The 19729-nt window shown below is 47.2% G+C and overlaps 7 protein-coding genes across 7 annotated transcripts; 2 read left to right on the top strand and 5 right to left on the bottom strand.

Moving 5' to 3' along the window:
• Positions 1-32: 32 nt before the first annotated feature.
• On the top strand, positions 33-1217 carry N7471_001923 (uncharacterized protein; the record flags this gene model as incomplete). The annotated part of the gene is made up of 1 exon (XM_057274643.1): positions 33-1217. One exon carries the CDS (start codon positions 33-35, stop codon positions 1215-1217), a length of 1185 nt encoding a protein of 394 aa, XP_057139281.1.
• Positions 1218-1513: 296 nt separating this feature from the next.
• On the bottom strand, positions 1514-3345 carry N7471_001922 (uncharacterized protein; the record flags this gene model as incomplete). Its single annotated transcript, XM_057274642.1, has 3 exons — positions 1514-2061; positions 2135-2262; positions 2339-3345. 3 exons carry the CDS (start codon positions 3343-3345, stop codon positions 1514-1516), a joined length of 1683 nt encoding a protein of 560 aa, XP_057139280.1.
• A 2929-nt stretch (positions 3346-6274) lies between these two features.
• N7471_001921 (GFA family protein) lies at positions 6275-6874 on the bottom strand (the record flags this gene model as incomplete). The annotated part of the gene is made up of 2 exons (XM_057274641.1): positions 6275-6700; positions 6758-6874. 2 exons carry the CDS (start codon positions 6872-6874, stop codon positions 6275-6277), a joined length of 543 nt encoding a protein of 180 aa, XP_057139279.1.
• A 1504-nt stretch (positions 6875-8378) lies between these two features.
• On the bottom strand, positions 8379-9578 carry N7471_001920 (alpha/beta hydrolase family protein; the record flags this gene model as incomplete). The annotated part of the gene is made up of 3 exons (XM_057274640.1): positions 8379-8705; positions 8779-8882; positions 8933-9578. The coding sequence occupies 3 exons, from the start codon at positions 9576-9578 to the stop codon at positions 8379-8381; spliced, it is 1077 nt and encodes a 358-aa protein (XP_057139278.1).
• Positions 9579-9957: 379 nt separating this feature from the next.
• Positions 9958-10574, bottom strand: N7471_001919 (putative polyketide synthase; the record flags this gene model as incomplete). Its single annotated transcript, XM_057274639.1, has 2 exons — positions 9958-10068; positions 10323-10574. The coding sequence occupies 2 exons, from the start codon at positions 10572-10574 to the stop codon at positions 9958-9960; spliced, it is 363 nt and encodes a 120-aa protein (XP_057139277.1).
• A 2366-nt stretch (positions 10575-12940) lies between these two features.
• Positions 12941-13398, bottom strand: N7471_001918 (uncharacterized protein; the record flags this gene model as incomplete). Its single annotated transcript, XM_057274638.1, has 2 exons — positions 12941-13238; positions 13307-13398. 2 exons carry the CDS (start codon positions 13396-13398, stop codon positions 12941-12943), a joined length of 390 nt encoding a protein of 129 aa, XP_057139276.1.
• A 3025-nt stretch (positions 13399-16423) lies between these two features.
• N7471_001917 (uncharacterized protein) lies at positions 16424-16846 on the top strand (the record flags this gene model as incomplete). The annotated part of the gene is made up of 1 exon (XM_057274637.1): positions 16424-16846. One exon carries the CDS (start codon positions 16424-16426, stop codon positions 16844-16846), a length of 423 nt encoding a protein of 140 aa, XP_057139275.1.
• Between the last annotated feature and the right edge of the window lie 2883 nt (positions 16847-19729).

Here is a 19729-nt window from a genome sequence, read left to right as displayed (position 1 = left end):
TGCAGAAGTTTTACTTGCGTACATCACGCCAAATGCGCCTTCTAGACCTCGAGGCCAAGTCGCCGCTGTTCTCTCAATTTATTGAGAGCCTATCAGGCCTAGTGACAATCCGTGCCTTCGGCTGGGCGTCTGCATTCGAAGACCAGAATCTGGCCCTGCTTGACGAGTCGCAGAGACCGTTTTATTTACTTTTCTGTATCCAGCGATGGCTGGAACTAGCCCTGGATCTATCGGTGGCTATTCTCGGTGCTATCCTGATGGTTCTCGTCGTCAAATTGCGAAATGAGGTTGGCACTGGATATGTCGGTCTCGCCATCCTCAATGTCATCACTTTCAGCCAGTCGCTTTCTCAGATTCTACGGAATTGGGCCGAACTTGAGACTTCCATCGGGGCTATCGCTCGAATTAGAGATTTTGTTACCCATACCGACTCCGAGAATAAGCCAGGCGAGAACGAGGGGCTCCAAGCTATGGACCTTGATTTGTCCTCCTGGCCATCCAGGGGTGCGATTGAGTTTCAGAATGTCTATGCATCTTACAAGGCAGGGGAAGATCAACCACACGTACTTCGCAATTTGAGCCTATCGATTCAGCCGGGTCAAAAAATTGGGATATGTGGTCGCAGTGGCAGCGGCAAAAGCTCGCTTCTGGCTGCCCTGTTTCGACTACTGGAAATTGAGTCACAAAGTCGAATTCTGATTGATGGCGTGGATATTGCACACATCCCACGGCAGATTACACGTACAGCGCTTAACGCCATTCCACAAGAGCCTTTTTTCACCCACGGCACTGTTCGTGCCAATATTGATCCTTCCAATACCAACAGCCTTGAAGTGATTGAGCACGCTCTTCGTCGCGTTGAACTGTGGAATATTATTGAGACGAAAGGCGGATTCGATGCCCCTCTAGATGCCAATTTTTTCTCTCATGGCCAAAGACAACTCTTTTGTCTTGCACGCGCCCTGTTGCGCAAAAGCAAAATAGTGATTCTCGACGAAATGACTAGCAATGTGGATGTTGTTTCTGACGCGTTGATGCAACGGGTTGTTCGTGAAGATTTTGCGGACTGCACGATCTTGGCTGTTGCTCATCGGCTCGAGACAATCATTGACTTTGATCGCATCGCCGTGATACAGAATGGTGAGCTGATTGAATTTGATACGCCTCAGGTACTTCTTAAAACGGATAGTGCGTTCAGGGAGCTCTACGAGTCATGAAATGGAAGTTTGGCAAGATTGAGAGAGAGGCGTGAGTCGCCACACATAGAAACAAGATACAGTAGATGACGAGGAATATCAACATGAAAACGGAAAGGGTGCTACGGCTGTCCTTTAGTTACCAAACAATTCGTAAATGATGTTACAGAAGAAATCAATGTACATAATGTTTGATAATATTGTAAACACGGTAATTTAATACTTGAAATGATTAACTATTTTGCGGTTCTGAGGCAGCTGGCGGATCACGATCTCGTTCTACCCTCCACCAGATTAACGCGAAAGGCAATTTTTGATCAATGTGTAAACTCATCGCCCCCCTGAGCATTTTCCACCTGAGTACTGTGGTCCCCCGCCTTTTCACCCCTAGCAGCCTGAGAAAGTCGACGTTGCCTGTTAATCTCCATCATCTTCTTTGCAAATGGTGACCGCTCACGAATTTCAGGACCTTTGCGGTAGAAGAAATATATCGGCGCAGTGACAAAAATCGAGACACAAGCAAGAATTGTAGAAGCATACGCGTACGGATGTTTGTTACCAATGTTCTCAAACATCGGTGTGGAATACATAGCTGCAATTCCAGCCAGAAAGTCGCGTGCGAAGTCGTTGCCTCCTGTAGCGGATGCTGCATATTCTCCGTATGCTGCAATGGTGTAATCAATGGAAGATTGATAGATAGAATACTGTGGGACATCAGAAACCTTTCCGCGTCGCGCATTGGAAGAGCTCACATTAGCGATTCCTATTACCACGGTGAAGATCATAGGTGCGATCCAATGGACATTTGGTGGGCCCAGAGTTGTCCATGCAAAGCCAAAAAGGCCAATTGGCAGACAGGGTATGACTGTGACCATCATAAATATCTTGTGAACAATAGAATAGACCTATTGTCCCCGTGATTGGAAATATTGACTCACCATAGAGCAACCACCATAACCGTGCTTCTGGAGGCACAGATTCGGAGCCATTCTTACGTCGTCTTTGTCTAAACATATGGATAGAGGGCAGGAATGAGAGATAAGCGAGGAAATAACCAATAATCAGCCTAGCGAGAAATCAAAGTTTTAGCTTGCAAAGCTCAACCTGCTTTATATCCAGAGGGAAGATAGGGTTCCACTGACGGTATAAATGCAAGACTTATTTGAATTGTCCCAAAGCCCCACTGTTTGTAGACTGGTTGAAACCCTTGAAGGAACGTGAAAATCAATGAATCACTGAACCCACTTAGTAGCGAAAGCCACAAAACAATAGGCTCAGTGAGGAGCATAACGAATGGTCGTTTCCATACTCTCCAAATTTCTCGTAGGGAGAGCTTAAAACCGTGAATCTCATGTGGACCCCAGATGTTGACTTTTCCTGGTCCGGCCTTGCGTCTCTTCTTCGCTACCCTGTCGAGGATGATGGTAGCTCGCGTTTCCGGTACTAGGAAGAAGTGCATAATCTGGACACATCCACCAGCGAGGAGCTGGACCCAAAAGATCCAGGCCAATGGATGGCGCACTTCCACAAACCCACCAACGACCGCTCCGACAACTGAGCCTCCGACGGATGATAGCACGAGGAATGCGACAGCGTATTCCTGATCATCGGGCTCCCACATATCCGCAATAACTCCCAGTGTCACCGAGCCACCGGCTGTACTCAAACCCCCAAGGAGTCGAACCACAATATATGTCGCAAAATTGGGAGCAAGAGCACATGGTAACTGCCAGATGTTAACGAGGAGGAGACTAAGTTGCTGGGTTGGCCATCGCCCAAGTTCTTCACTCCAAGGGGCCCAAAGCTCACATCCGAAGGCGTAGGCACAAAGAAATGTCAGCTGAGGAATTCTCGCAACTTGTTCACTAACATTGTGCTCCTTCGAGATCGCCGCGACGCCGTTCGCATAGAGACTTGCGTTCAGGTTGATTGATATTTGGATACAAAACATTACGCAGAGGATTTGCCATTTTCTCCACACGGGATAGCTATATCCCAATTCGTCGTAGGCAGCAGACTGCGTTAGCTCGATCTTGTTGGTATCCTGCGGGGAGATTTTGTCTTCTCTGTCGTCGCCTAGATCCACCGTTTCTAAATCTGGGTGGGGTCTATCGCTTGAACCATCGATGAATTGATTAGTTGATGCCATAGTAGTGGTATAAATTTGTACAATTTATGTGGAAAGAAAATCATTATTCGATCTGAAACAGTAATTATATAGATTGGTCTAACCGACTACTTCATAGAACTCATACTTCCATGACGTGTGTGGAGAATTTCTCCCATGGGCACCGCAAGGCTTGTTTCGAATAATTCTTGTTGGCGTTGAGCTGTTCATTCATTTTCGTATTTCTCAATATGGATCGAGCGACTAAACCATGGAAACAGAGATGGAAAGACACTGGATTCGTGGACGGTACGTCAGCAGGCAGAATCCGACACGGGGCCACTTATGATCACTCGCTCTTTTTGATAGTTTTGAATTTAGCTTGGAGCTTAAACATAAATCAACGCGATAACTTAACAAAAAAGCGTTGCCACTCTCGTCTGTGGCGGATGCGTCTCTTGGTAAGAGGGGCGGATGGTACCGCCTGGGCGAGTGATCCCAGCGACCAAGAAGCGTGCACATCTCTCATCATGGGTATCATTGCGAGAATTTACGGAGTATTTGATGCGTGCTTTGATTCTCTCCCTTGCTTATTATAGCGTAATTTTATCGATCTCAACTTGTCAGCACTTATATCAATTTCAAGCTAATATCATTTTTAGGAAAATCTATGTTGTCGGCGCAGTAACACCGGCATACCGGAGGATTTATTAATCCTACATGTTTTAGTAATTTATGTTATGTAATCGAGGCTCCATATAAATTATGTAGAGAGCCGATACAGGAATACAGAGAGTTGAATACCATTGATTGGACCCTACATTTTACAATACGGAATACACCGACATATGTTGTATGCCTGATTATGCCTTAGGCAGCAGCCCCACATGGGACAGACATATCCAGATAGTGATAGATAGCTAGATAGCTCTCTCTTCTCTTCCTCTCTCCCTCTTCTTCCTCTCCGTCCCTTTTCTCCCAGGCGAATCTGACAGTATTGTTTCTCCATATCTGGATCTCCACTCTGTAGATTCTCCATCAATATCACGGCCGCTCTGCGTCTTGTATATCTAGAGTAAATGGCTATTTCTTTGTTGGCTGTGATAAATTTCTTCCCTACTGTGTAACGGTCGGAGTCATAAATCAACTCTTGCCTTGAATTGTTTGTGCAAAATGTCGATGTATAATGCCTAACTAGTTCCTTTCTTCCTTTGGACCAGCGCTATCTACTTAACAATTGTCGTCTTTTAGACCTATCGTGATAAATGGGGCAGTCAGGGAGAGGAGGCAATAGAATGGAAAGAATAGGTATTAATATTTTAATCTCAATATTGTATATGTGAATTGCATATCATTACAATCCGACCCCGACGAGTTGTACGAATAGACTATTGAAAAAATACGTGTGTAAGCCGCTGCATAATCATTGGAGACTGAGAATGGAGAGGAACTAGGGACTGAAAAATCGTGCATTTCCATGACCTTTCACATTAGCTCAAACATCACAACAGTCTTTGTTCAATGGCTGGGCTCTAGCGAAAAATGTCTGCCCCACAAACTCTTTATTGATGGCCATTTCTTATTGAAGCGAATAGATCATTGTAGACATCGCTTCTAGTGGTTCTGGTACATAATAGGAGTTTACAAAAATGGGCGATTTTTTATCCTTTGTCTACTTCCCTTCATGATTTAATGTTGTTGTGTTCACCTAGAACAATTTTCTTGCCAAATAAGTGGGTCAATTGATCAGTTGACCACCCTCAAAATGACACTGGACTGTGTTGCACCAGTCACTATCCTAGGAGCCATTTTCATCATTGTAAATGCCAAGGAGGGGTGTACCGTACGAGCAGAGTGCCGAAGCCGCCTGGGTAACACGGTTCAAATTAACAGAATACACAGAGAGATAAAACCAGAGGAATACAAACACAAAAGCAGGGCTAGCTACTGCTCTGGTCAAGAAAGTGGCTGGGAAGTCAGAAGATATCATTTGGTGGGAAAATGCGGAGGGCTGGTAAAGCCAATTACACACAATTTATTGCATGGCAAATCAAGGATAACCCCACAGTCTACCTAATTTAACAATGATGTTTGATGACAATCTGAACATAGTAGCATAGGGGATGACAGCAACTAGTTCAGAGCAATATGGCAATAAACAAGTAATCAAGTGATGGCAGGGAGAGTGGAGTGTAGATTCGACGAAATGAACAATTTGCTCAACCGGGGGTTTGAGTAAATAGTTGTTTTTGGTTATTTATTCGTTCTTTGCTCCATCGCATATGCGTTGACGCGGCATTTACGATGCACGACAGGCCAGTAAGGTGTCATCCCGAGTTGCAGTAAATAAACCGGTAGTGGGTCAGTTGCAGCAGGCTAAATTGTTAACTGATAACTACAGGTGTCGAGACACGGATAACTTAGCGCTAGACAGGGGTTATGACTCGTGTGTTGTATACGGAGTAGTGAATGTATGCTTGGCATTGCGGCTAACCCCGTGGAGCTGAGCCATGGGCTATTCCAGCCCCATGAGATTCGTTCTTTTAGTAAACCTCTACACCCAAGATTAAGTCCGCTGTAGCTATTATCTTATTCGCCTATAGGGGTTCGTAGCGTATGTCTCAGCTTCATTGAGGGGTAATCTGAGTGGGGCTGGAAGGATCGGAAATTTACAGTAGGATAATGCAACTGGAGGATACTATTGGGACATTTATCTCGCCGACTCACCTTTAGTTACCAGAAATACGCTTGTTTTGGTCACAGTATTCCTCTTTCTTCCTTTTTATAGTAATAAGAAATGCTGTATCCAAATATGAGGTCGTTTAGGCAGAATTTGATTAATAGCGTTATATATGTGAATAATATCAGAAGGCAAACTACTATTCTGGTTTACTCGGTGAGATATTAGAGATCTATCTGATTCGGTCTAATTTTTCGCTTATGACTGTTCTCCCACCTCGAGTAAGCAGATTCAAAGCGAACTCTTCGGCCCTTTTCTTCTCGCACTATAAGCACTCCCCTCAACCTGCCCAGCACCCTCCATGCTATGTAACCACCCAACCCTATCCTTTGTATACTGTTCAATCCTCGGCCTCAACTTAGTCTCATGTAAATGAAAATCATCCACTGTTCCAATGCGAAGAACACTATGTCCCGGGTATGCCTCGCCGACGCGATACATAAGCGAGCCACACGTTGAACAGAAGAAGTTGGTCATGCTTTTGCCGGACTCGATTGTTCGAGACTGACTATAGGTTTTGAGTTTCTCGCGGCCGCGTAGGTGTTTCAGATGGGAGTCTGCAATTATGAAATTGGAGGCGAACATGGAGGCGGTGATTTTACGACAGTCTGAACAGTGGCAGAGGAACGTGTCAACTAGGCCGGGACCTTGGGTTGGCTATAGTTTGCAGTTCATGTTAGTGTGCGATTTGTGATATTAATGTATTATACACACAAAGGCAAGTTGTATGGCGCCGCAGTAGCATGTAGCTGTCGCTTCGCCGTCTTGCGACCAACCGTCGTCTGCGCCGCCGGCTAGGGGTATGTAGGGGTTGGATTTGTCGGTAGGCATTTTCTTGGAGATATCGGATATTGATGAGGCTATGCTATGATAAATAATTACTGAAATGGTTGCAGTGAAGGAGAGGGAAAAAATGGATTACCAATCTAGTGCTGACGCCGCGGAGATCTAATTTGTCAAACATCAGATATGGTGCATCTAGGCCCCATACAAGATTCATGGTTTTTGTTGTGGTCTAGTGGTAAAATATCATAATTTACTAGGCGTTTCGGTTGAACTTTCAAGGAAGCCTCGGTTAGTGCTAAGCCTGTCTTCATCCGTATTCCCGACATTACAGATCCTACATACTCTCAAGTATATACAAAAACAATATGAACGACAATGGTCAGATTTTTGGCATTCTAAGACCTAGTTGCTGGACAAATTTTAGAGCAGTTTCAAAAATCATCACTAAAGCGGATACTAGTACCAGCTAAGTGGAGCTCCATTGGTGTTAGGCAACTTATTTTCGGACCATTCTTTGAGATAATCATTTAGTGGTAATCTCAAAAAATGAGTACTTGACTAGGGGTTGAATCAGGACGGTGTATCTGGGTCATGAATATCATTGAACAAGCTGAGATATTAACTATACCAAGACTGTTGGGATCAGGACTGTGGTCGTAAATAGTTTCCTCTCCTCTCTTTTCCCCTGAGTCAGTCAATCAGTAAGTTTACCGAACCTATTAGATATATCGCTATCCTCACTCTTTATTAAGAGAAGAGTATTAGTTGAGAAAATTCCTTGCTAATGAAGTTAGACCAGGCTCATAGCCTATTAAAATGTATAATATATACTATACAAAGCATATATGGGATATTAATATTACAAAGATGACACTAGCAGTATGGCATCAATAATGAATTGAAAAATCTCTACCTCTCAATGCCTAGCAAGAAGCCTATATCTATAGACTTCCCCCACGTATACATATAGATAACATATCCCTTATATATTAGGTATAAATTTGTAATGGAAATATGAATGGAATCATAGATAAATGAAGAGGGCAACGGATTCCGCCGGAGGAAGGAGATTGGAGCAGATTGAAGCAGGTAAGCAGGTAAGCAGCTAAGCAGGTAGAAGCAGTTTGAACGCAGTCCGAGTTGAAATCTCATCCTTCGATACAATCTGGAAGCAAGCTATATGCAGGAATGGGTGACGAAGCTGTCAGACTGCATCAAAGCCGTCTCAATTCCGTAGGAGTTTATCATCCTTGGGATGCAAGAATGATGAATGAGGTTCAGCGTTGAAACCATCCCAAAGCATGTTGATTACTGCGAATTGACTGGGATTCTCAACGGGGTTTGAGGCTTTACTGCGTCATATGGAGAAACACTTATGGCCTAGGAGAGAGTCAACGGTACCCACCAGTATTAATTCAGGCGCTTGCAGTTGGGTCATTCCCCCCCCACCCCCCAACACTACACTCCTGATGTATAGTTGCTCTATCTCCGACTGGGACGGAGAAGGCCGGTGAATATTCAGATGTCTATCCAGGAATTGAAATGTCCTCTACACTGACAACCCAATAGCTCCAATCTTGGCCAGGAGCCCTCCTTCTTCCGGGGATCGACCAATCCACATCTCTCGTCGGTCATCCCCGAGATGCTCGAGGGCGTTGAACACGCGGAGGGTCTCCTCGGGCTCGAGGTACAGCGACTGCGTAGCGCCTGACACGAACACGGGACATTTTACGTCGTCCAGGCGACTCGAGCCGTCCGGTCGGCGGAGAGTAAATTTCATCATCTCGACCAAGGTATCCATCCCCAAAGAACCAGATGGCCAATCCAATTTCCAACCGGGCCTGGAACGAACTCTGCCATGGCCATGGCCATCATGCTGTTGATCAGCCGCGTGGGATCCAGCCATTGTTCCAGCCGTTAAGGAGCATCGGAGAGATATTGTTGCGCACAAAATCCCACATGTCGTAGAAGGGATCAATATAGACGCAGGCATGGATGCGGGGTTCTGCCGCCGCGTGTAGCGCATAGTATCCGCCCATGGAAGCGCAAGCCACTGCCACGCGGGAGAGATCTAGTTCCAGCTCGGGATACTGTTCGACAAACCGCTCGAGGAGGTCCAACACTCGGCCGACGACCACTTACCAGTCGGGACGCATGGCGGTCTTCTCCCGTCGGAGCATGATCCCCTGCCCAGGTTCTTCGAATAGCCTAGATCCGGCCCACTTGCCGCATATACATAGTATAGCTCCTCCTGGATGGGGTCTGCCTCGCCCAGACTGATCACCAGTGGTACCGACTGCTTCAGTCGCTTCGACGCGGGCGGGAGATACAGGTATCCTGGTAGGGGATACGGCTCGAAGGGGATGCTGACCGCAAACGCCGGACCGTTGCCTAATGGAAGCGCCTGCACAAACGTGTCGATCACCTTGAGGGCAAGAGGGAGCACCCGGGCATCCGGCGCATGTGGTGCATCGTGGAACATGTACCTGCTTGCGCGGTAGTAGTTGGATGCGCGCAGAAATGTCCGCCGTGCCGAGACCCGGTCTCCGGTGCGCATGGCCTCATCGCCCAGGGCCCGAGCTTTGTTTGCCTGTCCTAGCCATGCGCGATGCCAGCTTTCGGGGTCGTCGTTGGCGATATCACTGGCCGCCACGTGGCATTCCCAGATCTCGGCGCCGCCATAGGAGGCGGTGGAGAAAATGCGGATAAACTTGAAGTTGAAGAAATCGGATTTAAAAAAGCGATGCATTTCGACTGAGAGCAGGGAGGTCAGAGAGGAAAGGAGAGTGAGCGAAACCATCGTCCGTCTATGTTATGTATGGTGTTTGAACTTGGGGCAAAATCGCATGTCCGATGGTCGACCGACTGCGAATCTGACGGAGGCCAGCAACAAGCCAGGCCCAGGCTTTATATGAGTACATATTCGTTTTTGTTCCCTTTCTTCTGCTCGGAGTGACTATAAAAATTAAACCAATATCCCCTTGATCAAGAAACAAGCAGCACCAAAATGGGCGTTGAACTCGTTGCAGCCGGCAGTCTGGCCCTGAAGATCCTCCGAGTGACTCCCTTGATCGCCACGACAATTCTGTAAGTGAGCAAACTCAGCTTCATTTTGATGAAGATTACCCTTAACACTCCAATTCTTCAGACTGGTCAACCGACTGGCGCAATACTTTGCGCTCTCCTCGTTTCTCCCTCCGTATACCTCCACCAAAAAGGTTGACCATGTTGGCGCTGCCCTACAACACTGGCTCCAAACGGTGGTCCCTCGGATTTGGACCGGAGTCATCGGTATCGTCTTGATTGCGCGGGTGGGGCGCTTACACTAGCCGTTTTGGAGGAGAGGTTGAAAAACGACGCATCAAATTGGAAGGCATCTTGGGTGAGAAAGTGTGCTCCTTTCACGTATGACTGTAGAAAAACCAAAATAGACACTCGCTGGACCACTTATTGAACCCGGAATGGATATAGACGGGGTGGAAAGATGAAATACCGTCCCGAGGTGCTCTTTGTCTGGGTGATACCTCGCCGCCTGGTTGAAGCGACTCGAGGGAATGAGGGACCAGGCACTGCGAGCGTCAGCACGAAGTTCCCACAGCTTTTCGGGGTTAGTGGCACCCCCAGAAAAGCGACAGGCCATGCCAATGACGGCAATGGACACGGCGGGCAGGTCCGGCTCCGATGCAAGGAAGTGGTCCGTATCGCCATCGCTGGGACTGGGAGTTGGAGACACTGGGATAATCATTGGGCGAACCGCTGGATCGATGAGCGGTCAAAATGGCGATATAGGTTAAATCGCCGTCCTTTGTGCTCAGATCCGTTCATTTTAGCGTTATTATTATATGTTGTATCGCTGGTGAGCTTTCCTTATTGTCGGTATACGTGGTGTGGCTCTCCATCTTCGGATCGGATATTGTCCGTCGTCTTGTTCGGTCGGAGTCGGAGAAGACAAAGAAACAGACATTGTAGGGGAAGTCGCCTTAGTCACCCGTCCTCTCAATCCACCTGGGCAGATGGAGTGGGTGTCTGGATGGATCCATTATACACGCTAAGCAGGGAACGTTGTCTCAAACCACAAAGAAGAGGTGTCGGGATGACTCCGTTCAGTCTAGAGGGAAGAGAGGCGTACAGTAGATTTCGAAAACGGCTTCCCTCGAAACACTCACGATTTGTTTCTCGGCCCGTACCCAGAACCACGCTAATCCATATAGGGCTCACTCAAAATTAACCCCTGTTTAGCTGTATCGTAGTATAGAACGTATTGAGATTATGTGTCAAATGAGTCATTGTTAATTACCGTACTCGCCCATAGAATATTCTAGGGAGGCAATCGCCATGGCAACGGCAGTTCTGGCGATCTGGTCTCATCCATGCCCACATCGCTTTCTTACCTTTTCAACATAGCTGTCTACATCAAGATACATTACCAAGACCCCGTAGAGCACTAACCTTGGTAGGATAAGCTGATTCTCGTTTATGCTCCCCATGGTACTCGTTCCCTATCGCAACTTTCGTTCGTCATTGGGCTTCTTGCGAAAACTGGCATCGCCCACTCATGCTGATTGACCTCCAGTGCTTTGATTGTGCGTAGATATGAACGGCAGCCCCTACCATGATGGATACACCTCTCAGCCCCAAGAATACGAAACATGGGAACAGGATTCACAATATTCACCCCCTACCCCGGGATACTTCCGAAGCCCATCTGCTACATCTTCCAACTGCAGCCTTTCCCGGTCCATCCCATTCGACGATGACCCCAGCTCCGCAAGCCAACTTCGGCCCAGTACTCTACCTCTACTACAGGAATCCGAATGGCATTCGGAGAAAGCCTACGACGAGGATCCTCCAAACTGCATCCACAATTTCATAGAATGGCGAGTCACCCTCAACAACAAAACCGTCGTAAAAGACACGGAAGAAGATCTTGTTTTGGCTCCAGGCGCCTACTGGAAGTTGTTCTTGGAAAAAAAGCTACACACTGTTCTCCAAGAGAAAGTCTCCCGTAATAAAAGGGTCAGGGTCGATGACACGGCAATCATTGTGTCAAACAGCGACCGTACACAACGTGATCTGAATAAGCGTTTCAACAAAACGGAAATAGTTTGGGCCCCTATTGAAAAACAACTCAGGATGTGGTCGAGTCATTTCTGCCGTGGAAAAAGACTCACGCTAAGAGTCTGTTTCAATTATATAGAAGACTGCAATTCCCCAACCTCAGGACGAACGGGTGAAAAGAGAGGGAAATCCTCCATCACAAGGAGTATGCTTGGCGATCGCGATGCCCAGCTGGATGCTGAAGAAAATGCAAGCGGACAGCAATCTATTTGGCGCCGCGTTTATGACTTGATGAAATGCGATTCAGCCGCATGCCACTTGGGCCCTTATTGCTGGCTAGACCCGAAGGGAAAGAAGCATTATCGACTCCGGACGCAAACACTCAGACGTCTGGTCACCTATGTGGAGAAAGGTGGTGTCCTGGAGACGCACAAGGACGTCCCAGATGAAATCCGATATGAGCTCTTCATGGAAGATCAGCAGAGAGAGGAAAGAAATAAGCGTAAAGGCGGTAATATACTTGGCAGTCAAATATCGCATTTGCCGATCAACATCAATGTTCACCTCCCTGGGGTGGCGACAACGGCTTCAGCAGTTGAGGCAGCTGGGCCAAAACCCGTGAGCTCGTTAAAGATTCCTGGTCTTAAGGACGTGGCCGTCAAAGAATATAGTGAGTGGCTTGCATCGAATGTATCTGATGATACTCTCAAAGCTGCATTTCGACAAGCGTGCGATATAACCCTGTCTGATGGCTTTGAGCTTGAGCACATCTATAAGGATCAGAATCCGGAATTGCTCGGAGTTTCGTAGAAAATATTCGTGATTGGGTTGAGAATGTGAAAAAAGCATTGCCTGTTCTCGACTTGGTGTAGACGAGCGTGTGGGCGATGGGTGCGGTTATTTGGCGTTTTTCCTTCTCGCTCATCTTGTATGCAACTTGGAAATAGGAAGCACATGTACGTTCTTTCTTTGGAGATGTTTTTAGTTTGAATTTTGTTCCGGAGTCAAATTAAAGGTTGGACAACGCGAAGCGTGGTAGATGCTCCTATGATGCTAGTGTTGTGACGTCCCATAGGCCCGGTAATAACCCTGTTTTCTGGCCCAACGAGTCTGTCTGTCAAAAGCTCTCTTTTCCTCACCTGTCATATGCTTCAGGCCCCGTTCTCGAAGTTCTGAAAAGAAATTAATGGCAGCGTCGAACGTATCAGGATATGTCCATCCATCTCGTTTCATAAGACCTTCTATACTCTGGGCCTCATTCCAGCCCTTGGCATCAACGGAGTGGCTATGTAGTTCATCCTGCGTGAAGTGATAGGGACATTCGCCTTGGATGCCAAGTTCGTTCCAATGTCTGAGATAAGTGATCAGATACATACCGTCCGAAAAAGGAAGATGATACTAAGTGAGATAGCTACATACCTTTCAACATTAATGAGTGCCTCACGAAAAGAGACTATGTCATCATCCCATGTGTTTCGGGCATTCGATTGGAAGACGCCTTGCCTTCCCATAGTCTAGATGGAACGCTTTGGCAAGGAGGGGATTGCGCTCTTTAATCCCCAGCAGATAGAGCTGATATAGCGTCGATTTGAATATTTTTTTGCTTGATCTCAGCTTGCTGCTCATGGCCCAGACTGAAAGTGCACGACGTCCAATGTCAATGTTCATTGCTCCTGTCTGGTTGAGAACGGTTAAAAATCATTTGCGCCAGAGGCTAGGTGTAGCTGCTGAATGTCTTGGCGCTTGTTAAGTCACGTAAACCGACTAGAATTATTTTTTAATATATTAAAACAAGAAAACGAATGCAACCGTATATACAGGAATGGCTGTGTGTGACGGATATGAAAGGGCCTGCAATAATGATGGAATCGCCTTAGCGCGTCACTTTTTTGATGTTGGTCATTACGGTAATGCTTGGAACGACCAGCAACAAATTGTGGAAGATATTGAGTCAAAGGGTTATTCGTATTCACTCGAAAAATGCGTTAGAGTATTGAAGATGTAGTACCGTAGTAATCCACCAGCAATATTTGTTTCTGGTTTATTGATTGGATATGACAATCTCGGGTCGTTTATGTTGTGTGGGCTCATTGTTGAGGTTGTTTCTACCATCGGCGGCTGCTGTCGATGGCTGAATACCTCGATCAGCAATAATTCCCCACCATGCATCTAGGCCTCCCTTCTGACCTGGTCTGTTTTACATCTGAACCCTGAGCGGTATCGTCGTTCTCGAAATCGGCTTGACAGGTATACTCTTCGTCACTCTTTCTGTGGAAGCTGATAGCGGGTCTCTGCAAATCATCAATCCCCAATACACACTCACAGGCCCCCCGACCGATCTTCGCACTCTCCCAAGTGTCCCTTATTCGTAACATTCTATTGATGCCATTTCGAACCCAGTTGTGCTGGGCGCAGCCAATGGTTGCAAGAGTTTCCACTTGGACAGAAACGAACGACCCCTTGTGGTAGTTGCGTGGCTTAACCGATCGGACAAGCGCCAATCAGGGTCCACTTTTGCTCTTAGTCTCACTTCGATGCCTAAAACGGGTTGAATGCAAAAATTGATCAACCCACCAATTTAAACCTCTCATTTAACAACCTTTCCCTATGGGATCTATAGTATATTTAACATTTACAGATTCATCTGGTCCCGCGCTTTCTTCTGCACTATTTAGATCCTCCAATTTCGACTTCCTGGCGGCGAGAGCTGCCTCTGTAGTAGCAGCTCCAATCCACTTCTTCCTCGCTTGCTGGATTAATTTCTTCCTCTCTGTTTCATCTCTCACTTTTATATGCCTATTTGCATCTAATGAAGTGAGAGGACCACCCATATTCACCCTTCGCTTGCTTTTACTAGCTTCCCTCCGGCGTTTTAGGTTCAACATGTTGGCATTATCATGCGCATACTGAGCGCCCGCTTCCACCAAGGTTAGCGCACCAGCCAAAAATGGAGCTAGTTGACGGCGTAGCTTTGGAGAAATAGCATCGATCTCATTTCCAATCTCGTCGGTTTTTTTTTTTGATTTTTTCAGCGTATTTCCGGAAGGTTTTAATGTCTATTACCGGCGAATTTGGTATAGAGCTTGACTCTGGAGGGGGGTATCACCATCCCATATCTCTAATACTGGCTCTGGAAGATTAGGATCGTCATTCCAACCTAGCTTCTCTAAAGCAGCATCTACATTTAAAGGATAGATACCGCATTTTTCAAAGCCAGAGCGTATTGTACGGCTTTTAAAAGCTTGGTTCCGAACCCCATAGATGCTTGAAAAAAAGTCCGATTTTTGCTTTACTGAACCACCCCACTGTACTATATCATTATTATTCTTACGAAAATAATGCTTTAGCACCTGAAACGGCACATCGTCAAGCGGCTGACATATATGCGTTGTATGTGGGATAAAATAGTATGGAATAATCAGATTATTCTCGCAGAATTTGATAAATTCATAGGTGAGATGGGAGCCATGATTATCCATAAGAAGAAGCCGAAAACCCGTCTTTGTACAGCGATTTTTACTGCTTTCTTCGAATGATTGAAGCCATTGAAAGGCTATAGTATCGTCGGTCCAACCATTAGGTGTAGGAGTAATCCAATAGTCGTCGGGGAGGTTGGTAGTCCTATACCAATTCTCCATATGGAATTCACCCTTAACCAAAAACCAAGGTGGCATTACCCAGCCATCGGCAGCAATACATTCAATTGAAGTAAGCGATTCACCAGGCCCGCCAGTTCCAATACTAGCAGATTGACCAGCCTTAGTTGAAACGACTTTTCGGGGTTTGCCTTCGCCAATTTTGAAGCCGCTTTCGTCAAAGTTATAGATATTCTTCGATCCGATTTTTAACCGCTGAATAGTATCACCTAGGCGAGTATACCAGGTAACAAGATGACCAGGTGTAACTGCTTCTAGGCGGTCCTTTTCCATTGGTTTTTGCTTGATATAGGTGTATTTATCGGGTAGTCGTTTAATAAAACGGTAGGCCCAATTCATACCAAGGCATATATCTGGATCATGCCGATGAAGAATTTGACGTGCACACTTCTGGATCATATCCGCAGTTGGAGGAGCATTTGCAGAATTCAAGGTATCGATCCAATGAATTAATGCCTGCTCTTGCTCAGTCCCTAATGCTTTGTTGGCGCCAGCATGGCCAGTTTTAGATTTGCGACCGTTGATTCTACCCCTCAGGGTATGGTATGGAACATCAAATTCCCGCGCCAATACTGAAATTACAGGCTTATCATTTTTATGGTAGGCTTGCAAAGCACTAGAGATCCGATCTTCCAAATTTTGGGATGAAAAAGGCATTTTCAGTGGTAGTAAATAGAGGTTAAAAATGGTGGGTGGGTGAGGTTTTGCATTCAACCCGTTTTTGCATTCAACCCGTTTTTGCATTCAACCCGTTTTTGCATTCAACCCGTGCGGCCCAACTCCCTCTGGGAGTTGGGCCGTGCGTTGGGCCGAGTATCATCCTTCGCGACATCTTACTTTTACTTTTGATATCATTAATACCGTGGAAGGCTTGTTAACCATGGATCCACTTTCGGGTGCAGCAAGTGTTATCGCAGTTATCCAGTTAACCGGAGTTATCTTACAAATATGTGAAAAATATCTCAATAACGTCAAGAGCGCGAAGCAGGATATTCAGCGTTTCCAAGAGAAGGTCGCCGCCCTTTCACAAGTCCTTCACTCTCTCGATGAGCTGATCCGTGGATCTGATGGCAACAAACTTACTGCTACGCAAGACCTGGTCGACAATATTGCCAAATGCTCCTCAGCACTTACAAATTTGAAAGAGAGAATCAATCCGGAAACGACGCAGAAACAGATGAGGAAATGGGGCCTTCGAGCCTTAAAATGGCCACTGGCACGGTCGGAGGCAGATTTTGCTATCATGGAGCTTGAGTCGTACAAAACAACATTTGCTTTGTCCTTGCAGGTTGATCAAACGTAGGCTCCGGACCGAAATCCGATCTCTTAATTATTCATATCAAGGGCCAACTCTGACACTGACTCAGGAGATCTACCAATTTGATCCACAAAAAGATAGACCTCAGCAGACTACAGACCGCAAAACAAGCAGCATTCGACTCCTACGACAATCAACACAGTGAATGTCTCCCGGGGACCCGGATTGACCTGCTTCGAGAAATCGAAGAGTGGGCAAAATCCCCACACGGAAAATGCATATTTTGGTTGAACGGCATGGCAGGGACAGGGAAATCAACAATCTCCCAAACAGTTGCAAGCCGTCTTCAGGAGCAGCAGCTTCTCGGGGCCAGCTTCTTCTTTCGGAGAGGTGAAGAGGACAGAGGGACAGCAAAAAAGCTTTTCCCAACATTGACCGAGCAAATGGTCAACAGAGTACCTCAAATGCTGCCTCGAGTTCAAAAGGCAATTGACGATGACCCTAATATTTCGGAAAAGGTGTTGAGAGAACAATTTGAAAAGCTTCTACTGGATCCACTGTTTGATATTGAGCAGCGCGAAGAGACCATAAGAAGAGTGATCGTGATTGATGCTCTAGATGAATGCGATTCAGAAGATGATATAGGGATTATTCTCCGGCTCTTGCCACAAGTTCGAAAGTCAACTTCTGTGCAACTACGGTTTTTATTGACAAGCAGACCTGAGTTGCCGATCAGGCTGGGCTTCGAAGGGATCACCGATGCCCACCAGGATTTGGTCCTCCATGAGATCGAAAAGCCAGTGATAGAGCATGACATATCCTTGTATTTTGAGGATCAGTTCCTACGCCTAAAACAGAGGCGCTCATTTCCACCAGACTGGCCCGGAGCCGCAGCTACCAAGATATTGGTTGATAGGGCCGTCCCTTTGTTCATTGCAGCTGCTACCATATGTCGTTTTATCAGTGATGTAAAATGGAACCCTCAAAAGAGACTTGATACGATATTGACAGACCAATCAACCTATGTGTATAAGATGGACAGCACCTATGTTCCCGTGCTAAAGCAACTTCTCACTGGCCAGAATGAAACAGAGTCACGGAAATTACTCGAAGAGTTCAAGGAGATAGTCGGGGTGATCATTATTCTTGCCACTCCGCTTTCGATCAACTCCCTTAGCCACCTAATAGACAGAGAGTCAGATGATGTCAAATGTCGATTAGACCAGCTCCACTCGGTGCTCGGTGTACCAAACAATTTCGACACACCAGTCAGGATCCTCCATCTGTCATTCCGAGATTTTCTCTTGGATCACCGCGACGACGAAAGCAAATTCTGGATCAATGGAAAGTACGCAAACCAGCGTCTTGCAGAACGATGCCGTCAGATCATGCAGGACAGCCTAGAGAAAAACATCTGCAAACTGCCAAGCGAAGGCATACAATGGAATGAAATTAGCAATGATTCGATTCAGCATTATATACCTCCCGAACTGAAATACGCCTGTCGATACTGGGCGCATCATCTGGTACAATGCACGGACTTGCCTAGCATGATGCACAATGTTTATCGATTTCTCCAGGTGCACTTTTTGCACTGGGTGGAAGCAATGAGCCTACTGCGCCTTACGTCAGCAGTATCAGGTATTCTTGATCTGCTCCAAACGGCCATATCGGTAAGTTCCGAAGATAATCATAGATGATATGCACTGACAGATTTAGGGTAACGACTCTTCTCTGATTTCAGATTTCGTTCACGATGCAAAGCGCTTTATTCTGAAAAATCGCCAGATAGTTGATCAGGCCCCCCTTCAAGTTTATTGCGCAGGACTTGTATTTGCACCCCGAACGGGGATAATACGTAGAGAGTTCAAACGGTCGCTTCCCACTTGGATATGTCAGTTACCACAAGTTGAGGAAGGATGGAGCACGCTCACCCAGACCCTCGAAGGCCATTCAGGTTCGGTTGTATCAGTGGCCTTCTCTCCCGACGGCCGCCTACTAGCGTCCGGCTCTGGGGATAAGACAGTGCGGCTCTGGGACCCAGCGACGGGCGCGCTCACCCAGACCCTCGAAGGCCATTCAGAATGGGTTGTATCAGTGGCCTTCTCTCCCGACGGCCGCCTGCTAGCGTCCGGCTCTGGGGATAAGACAGTGCGGCTCTGGGACCCAGCGACGGGCGCGTTCACCCAGACCCTCGAAGGCCATTTAGAAGCGGTTGTATCAGTGGCCTTCTCGCCCGACGGCCGCCTACTAGCGTCCGGCTCTAGGGATAAAACAGTGCGGCTCTGGGACCCAGCGACGGGCGCGCTCACCCAGACCCTCGAAGGCCATTCAGATTGGGTTGTATCAGTGGCCTTCTCTCCCGACGGCCGCCTACTAGCGTCCGGCTCTGGGGATAAGACAGTGCGGCTCTGGGACCTAGCGACGGGCGCGCTCACCCAGACCCTCGAAGGTCATTCAGAATGGGTTGTATCAGTGGCCTTCTCTCCCGACGGCCGCCTGCTAGCGTCCGGCTCTGGGGATAAGACAGTGCGGTTCTGGGACCTAGCGACGGGCGCGCTCACCCAGACCCTCGAAGGCCATTCAGAAGCGGTTGTATCAGTGGCCTTCTCGCCCGACGGCCGCCTGCTAGCGTCCGGCTCTGGGGATAAGACAGTGCGGCTCTGGGACCCAGCGACGGGCGCGCTCACCCAGACCCTCGAAGGCCATTCAGATTGGGTTGTATCAGTGGCCTTCTCTCCCGACAGCCGCCTGCTAGCGTCCGGCTCTTGGGATAAGACAGTGCGGCTCTGGGACCCAGCGACGGGCGCGCTCACCCAGACCCTCGAAGGCCATTCAGAAACGGTTAGATCAGTGGCCTTCTCGCCCGACGGCCGCCTGCTAGCGTCCGGCTCTTGGGATAAGACAGTGCGGCTCTGGGACCCAGCG

This window comes from Penicillium samsonianum, assembly GCF_028829775.1.
Source record: "Penicillium samsonianum strain IBT 33392 chromosome Unknown utg000002l_segment0_segment0, whole genome shotgun sequence".
Classification (NCBI taxonomy): domain Eukaryota; kingdom Fungi; phylum Ascomycota; class Eurotiomycetes; order Eurotiales; family Aspergillaceae; genus Penicillium; species Penicillium samsonianum.
The sequence above is the reverse complement of the archived record's forward strand: the minus strand, read 5'-3'. Positions and strand labels throughout refer to the sequence as shown.